Here is a 14,079-nt window from a genome sequence, read left to right on the forward strand (position 1 = left end):
AGCAGTGCTCTTGGTAGTAGGACCATCTGAGTGATGTACATCTATGCCCTAGCAAGCATTGTAAAAGAACCTGTCTGAAAAAGCCAGAAGACCTTAAGGACCAGCATACTGGATTCTGTAGCCATCTCTACCTTCTCGTCTCTAGACCCAGACAGACCCATTTGATAGCCACCCATATCCCAGACAAGGAACACATCTGGGTGGCATCTTGTTAGAAGGAGAATGCAAAGATCTCATAAAGTTTTGCCTTTGCCTCTGCAAGTTTTTCAAGACAGTCTTTTCAGAGTTTATTGATGGGAGAATTTTAGAGGCTAGAAAATGTATTGCAGAAAAGAAAAACAATGTTTTTGTTTTTTTTTTAACTGGTGTTTTGCCAGGCGCGGTGGCTCACGCCTGTAATCCCAACACTTTGGGAGGCCAGGGCAAGTGGATCGCTTGAGGTCGAGAGTTTGAGACCAGCCTGGTCAACAAAACCCCATCTCTACTAAAAATACAAAAATTAGCCAAGCCTGGTGGCATGCACCTGTTATCCCAGCTACTCAGGAGGCTGAGGCAGGAGACTCACTTGAACCCAGGAGGTGGAGGTTGCAGTGAGCTGAGATCATGCCACCACACTCCAGCCTGGGCAACAGAGCGAGACTTCATCTCAAAATAAATAAATAAATGAAATAAAATAAATAAGTTGGTGTTTAATTGTGCTTTTCTTTTTGCAATGAACTTTTGTGAAGTCTTAGTATGTCTGATCTCTTAAATATTTTAAAAACTTGCATCTTTGTATGAGATGAATAAACTATTACAGTTCACAGTATCTCTGCAGATTGTAAATCAAATAATTCAGACATGAACTAGCCAAAAATAGTAGGAATGTAAGTGAATTCTAGTTTTTCTAAGGAAATTCGAACTGATACTAACACCTGACTTTTGTGAAGTACTTGTGAAGTATTAGACTGTGTGCTAATGCCTTTAACTAGGGTAGTCTTTACAGCATACCTATGAAGAATGTATATCTTTCTCTCCTCATAGATGAGAAAACAACACAGAAAGGTAACTCACTAAGAACTTACCTCTTGAATTTGAATTTTTATTGTCGACACAGAGATGAGATTTGAATTTCCATCTCTGACACCACACCTTGAGCTCTTAGCTCCTGAGTGCCCCCTGAAGTAGTAATGAGATTATTTCTCTGTGCGGTTAATGCTGCCTCTTACAAAGGATCAGGTTGTGCTTTGTGTCCAGGGAAGTGAAAGGACATTAGCAAGGTGACCCTGGGCTCTTCACAGGCTGTGCTGAGCCCCTAGGGTCTTGAGGGAGGCACTTGATGGGGTGTGAGCATCTGGCACCCCACAGAAGAACCAGTAGGGTTTGCAAACCTATAGACAGAAGGTCAAGAGATCACCTCCCAAGGGCTGGGGCCTGGGGAGAAGGCTGAGACAGTGAGTGTCTCTGTTGACCTACTTCCTGAGTCTGTCCCCAGGCCCAGTGTATGGGAGCTGAGGAGAGCTGTTTGGCATTGGGCCTTTGGGGTATGTGTGTTGATGGAAGGTGGCCACAGGGCATCTGTGTTATAGCTGTGGGGGTCAGAAAGTGCATCCCGAAGACCAAAGGAGTGGAAAGCAGGGGGCCTGAACGCTGAGAGAAACCCACCGTTTGGGAACAAACAGAGACCCCACTGTCCAGAACAGGAGGAAGCGGGCTCAGCCAGCCTATGGTAGACTTGCCTTGCCTGCAGAGAGCAGTTGTCTGTGGCCACAGATGCATCGTGGACTTAGGGGAGCAGTGAGGTAACCCTGTACCTTCTTTGTCTTTAGTCATGGGACATTTTTTTTCGCAACACGAATGCCGGAGCCCCACCGGGCACTGCCTACCAGAGTCCCCTTCCCCTGAGCCAAGGTTCCCTGGCTGCTGTGGCCCATGCACAGTCCCTGGTGGAAGCACAGCCCAACGTGGACAAGCTCGTGGAGGACCACCTGGCGGTGCAGTCGCTCATCAGGGCCTATCAGGTAAGGTGGGCACTTACATGGGAAAGGGTGCAGTGTTCCTTAGGTCGTGCCTCGTGGGCCCTATTGCCCTTTCTGAGTGTATGTTGTCGTTTTACTTTTACCTCCTCAAATACCAGGTGCTTTCTCCCTGCTTTGGGAGGCTAAAAAACAAATACACCAGAGAAAAGGAACCAGGCTAGCCCTATTTGAGCAAATCTTCTGGCACCACTAATGCCTGCCCCATAAAGGGCTTCTTATTTCTTTTCCTTACTTGGCAAGAAATATTTGTGGGCAGGGAAACCAAGTCAGTACCCTGGCATCAAGGAGAAGTGCTGCCCATCCGCCAGTGAGCAGTGGCTGGGAGGGGTGATGCTGTTGGGTGGTTGATGCCCCCTTCTCCGTTGCTAGCAACTGAATACTATGAGAAGAAAATCTATAGAGTTTGGGGATATGGAAGCAGGGAGAGGCAGTTGAGGGTACAGCTGAGCCTACAGAGAGTGATGAGGGGCAGGGGAACTCTCCAAAAGCATTGCAGTTAGTGGCCATCTCATTAGGCAAGTGTTGAGCAGGACAAGGCTTTTCCTCCCTGTCTTTTCCCAGAGCACAATAACCAAAGTTTTTCTAGGATGTCCACCTGATACGTGGGGAGAGCCCAGAGTTAGATCTTAAGACTTCATCTGTGATAGTTCTAAGAAGGACAGGTGGAGACAAGTGAGCCTGGTGCTTCCCTTCTGGAAGCTCCCATGGGCGTCCAGGACCCTGCCACCTGTTCTCATGTAACTGCTTTGGTGGCAACAAGGGGACTCATGTGCCTGGGCTGTCTTTTCTCTCTCATGCTTTGGTTTCCGGTGGCATGGGCCATTTCCTGTGCCAGCAGGGCAGCAGTGCAGGTGTTGTAATAGGGCAACATGGGGGAGGTCCTGGGTCTCTGGCCCTTCATGCCATGGCCTGGCAAGTAAGGCTGTCTTCCCTGGGGCAAGTGTATTCTGCCTTAGAATGGAGATGCATGGAGTTTTGTAAATGCCATAATGCTTTAAAGTGCTATCCACATGGATATTTGCATAAGGAGGAGGCCCAGTGGTGTTTCTTTATCACTGCCTGCACACAGTTGGCCTCAGTAACAACTTCAGCCTAATCTTGCAGTGACTTACCAGCAGCTGTTCCCTTCTCAAATTGCTAGCAAGAAATAGTGAAAGAGTCTTAAATTGGAAGGGATTTTCTTTCTCCTTTTGGTTTTTAAATAGTTCAAATCAGATGCTTTAAGTCTGTGGTGTAGCAGGGTTTTTTTGTTCTGACTACGGTGTGCTGACCTACTCAGCAGCAGCAGGACCGAAACCCTCACTCCTCACGGGGATATATAGTAAAGGCAAACCTTCTCTTAGTAAGATGACCTCTTAACGGCACTCCTTCCCAATAAAGGCCAACACTTAAGCCTTCATTTTCCTCCTTAGGAAAATTTTTCTTTAAATTTGATTTATTTATTTTAAATTGAAATGGGGTCTCACTGCGTTGCCCAGTTTGGCCTCAAACTCCTAGGCTCAAGAGATCCTCCTACCTCAGCCTCCCAAGTAGCTGGAACTACAGGCATGTGCCGCTGTACCCAGCACCTTAGGGAAATGTTTATATTCTGAGCTGAGGCAGGCTTCACGTTGGAGTAAGAATTGCTCAGCACATCTCATTTCTGTTTATCCATGGAAACTGTATAATGATCCCAAGAAATGGATCGTTTCAGACTCCTAAGTTTGTCGTAACCTGAGTTTATCTCTTTTTTATAAAAGTACATTTGTGCACAGTAGTGCTTTTAAAATAAGTTATTCCAAGACTTTTAAAAACTAATTTTGTCGTATGGGTTTATTGGTGCTGTGTTCCTCTTTGGAAAAGGTTTGCATAACGTATGACTCTTTTAACCCTCCCCACAGCTTGCTGGATCTGCTTAATGACTTACTTGTGTTATTGCTTCCAGGTCAGGGGTCACCACATTGCAAAACTTGATCCTCTCGGAATTAGTTGTGTAAATTTTGATGATGCTCCAGTAACTATTTCTTCAAACGTGGGTGAGAATTAAGCTGTAAATGCTAATTTTAATGTAATTTTACTTTTTTTTTTTTTTACCCCTTCCCTCTTTTTTTTCTTCTGTCCTTTTGTGTGTGTCCTTCCCTCTCATCGTTGCCCACTCATAGATACGAGGGCACCATGTAGCACAGCTGGACCCCCTGGGGATTTTGGATGCTGATCTGGACTCCTCCGTGCCCGCTGACATTATCTCATCCACAGACAAACTTGGTGAGGGTCTGAGAGCAGTCAGCTGCGTTGCTTGAGCTCCTCTCACTGTGCCACGACCTGTGGTAGCCAGGATGTCCAGGCAGAAGGGAAAGGCTCTTAAGTTTCCTTTCGTTCTGATCACTTAAAATTTATCGGTATTGCAGCCTTAGTGTGTTTTGGGCAAGTTATTTTTATCTTTTTCAGCCAGATTGTCTAAGTCTCAAAATTTGAAAATAAAATTTTGGACAGAAAGGTTTGTGGCACAGGGAAAAAGCTTATCCACCTGGGGCAGGTGGATCAGAAGCACTTCAGAGTATAGCTGTTTTGGCTTCAGGTTTTCAAATGTCAGTGCAGCACTGCCTTCAGTGAGGCATATCCATGAGTCCTTGCTCAGGAACTGCTGACACAGCCATCCTTTTCTGAAGCCGGGGGTGGCCTGCCCTTGACCAGAGGCTGTGTCCCTTAGGGGACGAATTCCAGAGCAACTTGTGCAGTTTGGGTCTCCTGATTTGTAATTGCTGGTGATCACACTGAGGAAACTTTGGAAGGCATTCCCACAGCGTCAGGAGGTCAGGGCCTTTGGGAGGTGCATGTATGGAGCACATTGGGGTTTTGTCACAGTTGCCAGAAGATAGTCCCACCTACATCCCCTCCTCCTCATAAAGTGAGGTGTTGTGGCTGGGCTCTCACCTGCAGTTGCTTTGCAGAGTTAGTCTGCTTTACGTCACTGTGCTGCTAACCTGTACTAAAGAAATTATGATGTGACTAATTTTTAAATGGCCAGGTTGTTCACAATAGACACTGTGCATGCTGATGAAATTGATGATCACTTACCTGCCTAATACTGCTCTTGGGATGGGTACGAAATTAGCCTCCTCACAGGCACTTTCGGGGAATGGTACAGACAGTCTCTAAGGTTCTGCAGTGCCTGGATGTCTTTATAGGCATTACCAAGTTATGTCTAGGGGATAAGGCATTAGTCATCAAACATCATTGACTTTGGAATTGGCATTGATGGTTTGTAATTGTTTTTTTTTTTTTATACCAGCCCTTTAGCAGATGTAGGAAGGGAGTTTAGAGAAATCCTCTTGAATTTTATTAAGGTCAGTTCAGATTATAGACTGGGCATGAGTTGAACCCTGTTTTTTCATTCCGTGGTGACAACTTTGTGCTCCCAAGAAGAGGTCCTCTCTTTGCAGTGTCCCAGGAGGTCTTGGAGCCTCTTCCCTACTGCTCACCCCTTAGTATAGAGATTCTCCCCGCTGGCACCCCTAGTCCCATCACATCCTGTCTGCCCTGAGCCTCTCCAGCCCCCTGTGCTCACTGGCCCCGGAGACTTCTAGACCTCTCGGGTCCCCTTCAGGTGCTCAGAGCAGGCCAAACTCCCCAGCTGGTAGACCTGCTACTCCCTGATGAAGAGCACAGGCACTTGCACCTGGAAGCCACCTCTTCAGAGGAAAACATCCCTCTGCATTTAGGCAGGGTAGGGGAGCTGTGGAACGCACATTGTCTTTTTTCTTTTTCTTTTCTTTTCTTTTTTTTTTTTTTTTTTTGAGACGGAGTCTCGCTCTGTCGCCCAGGCTGGAGTGCAGTGGCGTGATCTCGGCTCACTGCAAGCTCCGCCTCCCAGGTTTACGCCATTCTCCTGCCTCAGCCTCCCGAGTAACTGGGACTACAGGCGCCCGCCACATCGCCCGGCTAGTTTTTTTTGTATTTTTTTTTAGTAGAGACGGGGTTTCACCGTGTTAGCCAGGATGGTCTCGATCTCCTGACCTCGTGATCCGCCCGTCTCGGCCTCCCAAAGTGCTGGGATTACAGGCTTGAGCCACCGCGCCCGGCCCTCTTTTTTTTTTTTTGAGACAGAGTCTTGCTCTGTCACCCACCCAGGCTGGAGTACAGTGGAACAATCTCAGCTCACTGCAACCTCCGCCTCCCGGGTTCAAGCAATTCTCCTGCCTCAGCCTCATGAGTAGCTGGGACTACAGATGTGCACCACCATGCCCAGCTGATTTTTGCATTTTTAGTAGAAATGGAGTTTCACCATGTTGGCCAGGCTAGTCTTGAACTCCTAACCTCACCATCCGCCCACCTCAGCCTCCCAAAGTGCTGAGATTATAGGCCTGAGCTACCGCGCCCAGCTGGAATGCTTATTTTTACAAGCAGCAAAACATTCGAACAGGAGAGGAGCACATGAAGTGACCGACTCTCCCTCTCCTGTCAGAACCTGCATTGTCCCAGCTCGTGTCCCAACTCTGCCCGTTAGTATAACCAGGGGAGCTCTAAAGCTCTCCTCTCCCCCTTCAGACTAATATCAAGAGGGCCACACCTAGGTGAGCCCAATCCAGCGTAGTCTTTTAAGGGTGAGAAACCCTAAGCACTGTCAACATATGCACTAATTTCCCATCTCGTTAGTGGCCAAGGCAGGGCCAGAATGTAGGAATCTCTTCCCAGGCCATCACAAGGTCTCACCATATATTTCACTCTGGAATAGTGTCCTCAGGTATTTCTGTGAGGTTTGTGGTCCAGATTCAGCAACAACATCATGGTGAGGTGAGAGAACAAGAGGACTTTATAAACCAAGAAACTAAAACATACAGAAGTGGCCCTAAAGCTTCCTGAAATCCTTTGAGGAAGGAAAACTTCTGACCTCTCTGGCCAGGAACCCTTTGGAACCACTGAGAGAGTGAGTCAGGGAGTAGTCTCCACGTTTCAAGAGGAAGGTGCATTTTAATCCTGTGGATTTGAAATAGTGTGACTTAAAATCACAATAAAGTCTTCAGGTACAAAAAATGGAAACCGTGTACATTTGGATCTGTAGAAAAATTGGTCTCGAACTCTCACCCTTGATGTATGCAGGTCTTCAAGAAAACAGCAGGTCAAATGTGACCGCTAAACAGTTTGTAGAACACTTCAAGACTCGTCATCTCATTCGAACCTCAGGGAGCCTGGACTCTGGAGCCACACTCCCTGGATTGGAATCCCAGCCCACTATTACCAGCTGTGTGACCTTGGACTAATTGCTTAACCTCTCTGTGCCTCAGTCACCTCATCTGTAAGGCAAGGGTGATGGTATCAACCTCCTCAGGTGGTTTCAAAATTGAATAAACTCCTTAAAGTAGTGCCTGGACCTTACTATGCTCCAAGTGGGCTTACTAGCAATCTTTTGAGATGAGTAGCTGCCAAACTCTCTGGTAATAAGATAAATTCAGAAACTGAGAGGTCAAGCAAGAAGACCAGGAACACACAGGAGTTAGTGGTGAAGACTGCCCTGTAGCCAAATGATAAGGAAGCAGCGTAGCATCTAGTGCAGGAATTTGCAAACTAAGAAGTGAGGACTCTACGTGGGGGATGTTTGGGACCCAGAAGAACTGTTTGCCAGCTTAGGAATGGGGCAGTAGAAGGGGATAGGCTGAGTGGCCACCTGGTGACCTGACCAGTGTGTAGACTGCGGGTCAGGGACCATTGTGCGGTAGTGTCCAGTGTCACATGACTATTTCCCCAGAGCTAAGATTCTTCCCATGTCTCCACTTAGCCGCCGTTCCCCCGCCCCGTGGATGCAGGCACAGTTTCTGCCTCTCCTTGGGGAAACAGGCTCAGAGCAGTGACCATATCCATGTTTGAACATAGCCTTTGGTGCTTCCGTCAGAGCTTGTTCTGTCTTTTGTTAGAAAAGCTCCACGTAGGGGGCAGTGATGGAGGGCAGGAGCCGTTGGCAAATCCATTCATTCTCAGAGGGCACTGATGCTGCTGCCCTGAAAACACTCTGCCAACTGAGCACCTGGGTGGTTGGCCAATTTGGTCTGCAGTGCAAGCAGGGAATTCTGTCCACTCTGAGTTTTTTTTTTTTTTTTTTTTTGAGACGGAGTCTCGCTCTGTCGCCCAGGCTGGAGTGCAGTGGCCGATCTCAGCTCACTGCAAGCTCCGCCTCCCGGGTTCACGCCATTCTCCTGCCTCAGCCTCCCGAGTAGCTGGGACTACAGGCGCCCGCCACCTCGCCCGGCTAGTTTTTTTTTGTATTTTTTAGTAGAGACGGGGTTTCACTGTGTTAGTCAGGATGGTCTCGATCTCCTGACCTCGTGATCCGCCCGTCTCGGCCTCCCAAAGTGCTGGGATTACAGGCTTGAGCCACCGCGCCCGGCCTTTTTTTTTTTTTTTTTGAGACGCAGTCTCGCTCTGCCGCCCAGGCTGGAGTGCAGTGGCCGGGTCTCAGCTCACTGCAAGCTCCGCCTCCTGGGTTTACGCCATTCTCCTGCCTCAGCCTCCCAAGCAGCTGGGACTACAGGCGCCCGCCACGTCGCCCGGCTAGTTTTTTGTATTTTTTAATAGAGACGGGGTTTCATCATGTTAGCCAGGATGGTCTCGATCTCCTGACCTCGTGATCCGCCCGTCTCGGCCTCCCAAAGTGCTGGGATTACAGGCTTGAGCCACCGCGCCCGGCCACTCTGAGTTTTTTAATAAAGTAGAATATATGCTATAGTTTCCACTGAGTTGACCTTTTATGACCATTTTTGAAAAGTTTGGGAAATTCTGGCTTAGGACACCTGTCTTCACTTCTCAGAAATTCTCCTGGTCCCTGAAGTAATACGGAAAGATAATTAACAAGTAGACTCTTGCCAGTTAGGAGAAACTCTGCAGACACAGAACTCCTCAACAGCGCCAGAGTGTCAGGATTTACCATCAGATGTTATGGACACACTCTTGCCCTCAGTTTTATCTTTCAAGTGTAGCACGACAGAACTTGTTATGAATACAGTAAAAAATATTGTTGAGATGGTAGGGCTAGTGTTTTATTATTATTATTATTATTATTAATTTTATTTATTTAATTTTTTGAGATGGAATTTCGCTCTTTTGCCCAGTCTGGAGTGCAGTGGCACCATCTCGGCTCACTGCAACCTCCGCCTCCTGGGTTCAAGTGATTCTTCTGCCCCAGCCTCCCGAGTAGCTGGGATTACAGGCACCCATCACCATGTCCAGCTAATTTTTGTATTTTTAGTAGGGACCATGTTTCACCATGTTGGCCAGGCTGGTCTCGAACTCCTGACCTCAGGTGATCCACCTGCCTTGGCTTCCCAAAGTGCTGGGATTACAGGCATGAGCCACCATGCCCAGCCTAATTAAATTTTTAAAATTTAAATAGAGACAGTTTCACCACGTTGCCCAGGCTGTTCTCAAACTCCTCTGAGCTCAAGCAATCCGCCTGCCTCCACTTCCCAAAGTGCTGGGATTACAGGAGTGAGTCACCGTGCCCAGGCTAGTGATTATTTTCATTAACAATTTTTAAAATTAATTTTAGAACAGTTTCTCAATTATGTGTGGATTATGTTCCATAATTGTGCAGGTGATGGCTTGAATGGAGATAACTTTTTTTTTGAGACGGAATTTCGCTCTTATTGCCCAGGCTGGAAAGCAATGGCATGACCTCAGTTCACTGCAACCTCTACCTCCCAGGTTCAGGTAATTCTCCTGCCTCAGCCTCCTGAGTAGCTGGGATTACAGGCGCCCACCACCATGCCCAGCTAATTTTTTGTATTTTTAGTAGCGACGGGTTTCACCATATTGGCCAGGCTGGTCTTGAACTCCTGACCTAGGTGGTCCACCCGCCTTGGACTTCCAAAGTGCTGGAATTACAGGTGTGAGCCACCACGCCCGGCCAGAGATACCTTTTTAATGAAGTGTTAAAGTTAGGGGCCACTTTCCAGGTAAATCCCCAGATGCCCATCTTAATTTGTGCCAGGCTGTACTATAGATCTCATTTCCCTTGGGAAAGAAGGTTGAGAGTTCCAACATGAGATGCTTTATTTTTTATTTTATTTTATTTTAAAAATAGAAACAGGGTCTTATTATGTTGCCCAGGCTCATCTCGGACTCCTGGGCTCAAGCAACCCTCCTGCCTTGGCCTTTCAGAGTGCTAGAATTACAACAGTGAGCCTCTGCACCCAGTTGAGACGTATTGAATACACATTTCTCTTCACTCACATTCCATAGTGAGGTTCCTTGACAGCAAATTTGCAGACCTGGAGAATGAGGCACCAATCTCATGTTATAATATCCCTGAATGAATCCAGTCAGGGCGGGAGGTAGTGGCAACCCAACATCTTGTGGTAGGCGGGCTCATAGGGAGGCTTTCTCCACTGGCTCTTGAAGAACGGCCATCAGTTGAGGTGCCACAGTAGATATGGGGGTATATTGCAAAACACTAGAACCAGGGTATTATCAATGGAAAGGTCTAGACCGTGAGTCCCAACAGTGAGGCCCACTCATTTGCCTGATTAGAAACAATTAGAGACTCTTGCTTAATTAGAAACTCTTGCCTTCAGTTTTTTCATGCTGTTGTTTGGTTTTTTTAATTACTATTTTTGTTTTTTGAGACAGAGTCTTACTCTGTCGCCCAGAGTGGAGTGCAGTGGTGCAATCTCAGCTCACTGCAACCTCCCCCTCCCACGCTCAAGTGATTCTCGTGCCTCAGCCTCTATCAAGTAGCCGGGATGACGGATGTGCACCACCATGCCCGGCTAATTTTTATATTTTTAGTAGAGAAAGGGTTTCACTGTGTTGATCAGGCCGGCCTTGAAATCGTTTTGAATCCCCTGCCTCAGCCTCCCAAAGCGTTGGGATTATAGAGGTGAGCCACCGCGCCTGGCCCAATTGTATCTTTCCAGTGTAGCATTTGAATTAGTTTCCCACTTAAAAATGCCACTGTCTGTGGTTTCGGTATAACTTCTCTAGTATAACTTTTCACAGTGACAAAAATGATTGAGGTGTACTTTACTGGGTTTTTTGTTGTTGTTGTTGTTGTTTTGTTTTTTGAGATAAAGACTCGTTCTGTCGCCCAGGCTGGAATGCAGTGGCACGATCTTTACTTACTACAACCTCTCCTCCTGGATTCAACCAATTCTCCTGCCTCAGCCTCCTGAGTAGCTGGGACTACAGGCGTGCGCCACCACACCAGGCTAATTTTTGTATTTTTAGTAGAGACAGGGTTTCACCATGTTGGCCAGGCTGATCTCAAACTCCTGACCTCATGTAATCCACCTGCCTCGGCCTCACAAAGTGCTGGGATTACAGGCGTGAGCCACTGTGCCTGGCCTAATAAATTTTTTTTTTTTTTTTTTTTGAGACGGAGTCTCGCTTTGTTGCCCAGGCTGGAGTGCAGTGGCAGGATCTCAGGTCACTGCAACCTCTGCCTCCCAGGTTCAAGTGATCCTCCCGCTTCAGCCTCCCACATAGCTGGGATTACAAGCATGTGCCACTATGCCCGGCTATTTTTTGTATTTTTAGTAGAGACGGGGTTTCACCATGTTGTCCAGCCTGGTCTCAAACTCCCGAGCTCAAGTGATCCACCTGCCTTCGTCTCCCAAAATGCTGGGGTTATAGGCATGAGCCACTGCACTCAATGAGATGTACTTTAATGTGAGATTTAAACATAATTAAAGGAGAATTAAAAACCAATTGTATAAATAAATGGAAAGAAAGTGTGAAACTTCTCTCCCATTTACCATTGATGTTTACAAATTGCTAATACCATTTTAGGGAATGAGCTTGAGTTAAATAGTTAAAAAGTCAATTTGGCCGGGCGCGGTGGCTCACGCCTGTAATCCCAGCACTTTGGGAGGCCGAGACGGGCGGATCACGAGGTCAGGAGATCGAGACCATCCTGGCTAACACTGTGAAACCCGGTCTCTACTAAAAAATACAAAAAAACTAGCCGGGCGAGGTGCCGGGCGCCTGTAGTCCCAGCTACTCGGGAGGCTGAGGCAGGAGAATGGCGTGAACCCGGGAGGTGGAGCTTGCAGTGAGCTGAGATCCGGCCACTGTACTCCAGCCTGGGCGACAGAGCGAGACTCCGTCTCAAAAAAAAAAAAAAAAAAAAGTCAATTTAAAAGTTCAAAAATGTGGCAAAATGTCAACCACTTAGCTCTTGCCTTTCCCTGACAACCTGCTGTCATTAACAGCACAGCGAGTGATGACAAAGTTTCCACACATCCTGCTGACCTTCCAGGGCTCTCCGGTTTGTTCCTTTGATGGCTGAGAGAAATAAGCTAAAAATAGAGTTGATGTTTAATTAGCTTTTATAAATTTCAGAGTGATACAGAGCAGTTCATTTAGTAAACATTGATTGCCGTGTGCAGCGTGCTGTGCCACAGATAACTGAGGAGCTGGAGATGAGATTTCCTAAGTGACTCGGAAGGGCGGGGCCAAGCTAGGAACATACCCAGGGTGGTTGAAGCCATGGGCGATATGGTCACCCTCAAGGAGAATGAAGCGTGGCCAAGCAGACATCTGACATTTGAGAAGATTCTTTGACTGGAGATACCCAGAAACTGGTAAACCAAGTCCCCTAGCTCCTGGCGTCACATTCCTGCTTCTGTGCTTCACTTGGAAGTACTGTGGCCAACTCTCCATCCACTCCCTCTCCCCTCCCTCACAGCACCTGCACTCTTCAAGAAGTAATTTACAGTGCTAATTTACAGTGCTTCAAAGCACTCAGGTGTTGGAGAATCTGTGTGCTTTCTGTAAATTGTGACAACCAGAACATCATCTATTGTTCTCTTCACTCTCCTCTTCTTTGATTTGTGTCTTTTGTTTGCCTTTTATTTTAAAAATACAAAAAAGTACAGATAAAAGTAAGAGCATTCACATACTCAGTACTGAGAATGGAAACATTTTACCACATTACCTTTAGATTTTTAAAAATGGGAATGAGTATTCAAGATTTCTTTTGAGGCCCTCCCCTGTGTGGATGCTTACCTGGAGTCTGCAGGGTGACTAACATACACCTCAGAGCTCCACAGGAACACTCACGGCATCTTGACATGGTCTCATGTCTTGGTTTTGAAGATTGAAGGAAAAATTTAAGATTCTTCATCCTTGCCTTAAGCAAAATATCAACACTTAGATATTCTGTTGTCTTAAGAGCCACTTGGCTCTGAGTTCTTCAGAGGTTGTTGTTCCTTGGGGTAAGGAGACGATGTGACTTGCGCAGGACTGGAGATCTGCAGCCCCTGCCACAGCCCTAGGAAGCAGGCCTGTTTCTTGGGGATCTGAGTCTGACTTCAAAGGAAGCGCTCTCTGGCCTTCCTCTGCACTCCCAGCATGGAGAGCATCCCCAGTGACAGTGCTCTGAGTGCTCAACCATCAGCCTCTCTGTGTGCGTGTGTTACTGCCTACCTACCAGGCCCACACGCCCAGACAGCAAGGGTCAGGAGCATGTTTTGTGTATCCAAATAAATGTCTTGATTTCACCAGTGGCTCAGAAGGCTGTTTATGTAGAGTAGAAATCTGATGAAAAGTGTACAGGTAGAAGGAAATGTACAGCTGTGCAGATGCAGCTGTTGCTCTTGGGTTGTTTTCAGCTCTTCTTTTCTAGTTGCCTTCTTGAGATGGGAGATCAAGGACTCCTTCCATTCTTTAGAATTCTTCAAAGTCTTACAGTTTAGAGTAGTCTGCCCCCTGATCTAGTGCTGAGAAATGGCTACTCTAAAAGTTAGGCTTTTTCATTTTCTTTTCCTTGATTTTCATCTCAAAGTAGTGACTTCCCAGGAAAGTGCTGTTATCTGCCACTTCTTGAAGCTAAGGAGATGAGGAGCTCTCAAACGACACTGCCTGATGGCTTTCCATTGTCAGGGTGCTAACCTCCCCTCCTTCTGATTCACCTTATTCCAGCTGTTCTATGAATCATTTCCATGTTTGACAACATTGATCCCCTGATCATGTAACCCACCCATTTCTCCCTTGATGTGTGTGTGTCCCTATGATGGTGTCTGTGCTACCTGTTACTGCGGTAATGGTGTAGGGTTTTGGTGTTTGGGTCTTTTTAAAACTAACTCTCACCTGT

The 14,079-nt window shown here is 46.9% G+C and overlaps 1 protein-coding gene across 6 annotated transcripts in view; it reads left to right on the plus strand.

Moving 5' to 3' along the window:
* Window positions 1-14,079, plus strand: part of OGDH (oxoglutarate dehydrogenase) — a 95,526-nt gene that overhangs the window by 35,143 nt on the left and 46,304 nt on the right. For 3 of the 6 annotated variants that reach the window (XM_033194052.1, XM_033194054.1, XM_033194056.1), the window contains exons 3-4: window positions 1,809-2,000; window positions 4,160-4,262. In XM_033194052.1, the coding sequence (XP_033049943.1) occupies window positions 1,809-2,000; window positions 4,160-4,262 (295 nt within the window). Of the gene's footprint in view, window positions 1-1,808; window positions 2,001-3,942; window positions 4,034-4,159; window positions 4,263-14,079 lie in introns of those variants that run through there. The other 3 variants (XM_033194053.1, XM_033194055.1, XM_033194058.1) reach the window with 2 other exon arrangements.

Source organism: Trachypithecus francoisi, unplaced genomic scaffold (assembly GCF_009764315.1).
Source record: "Trachypithecus francoisi isolate TF-2019V2 unplaced genomic scaffold, Tfra_2.0 Lachesis_group4, whole genome shotgun sequence".
NCBI lineage: Eukaryota > Metazoa > Chordata > Mammalia > Primates > Cercopithecidae > Trachypithecus > Trachypithecus francoisi.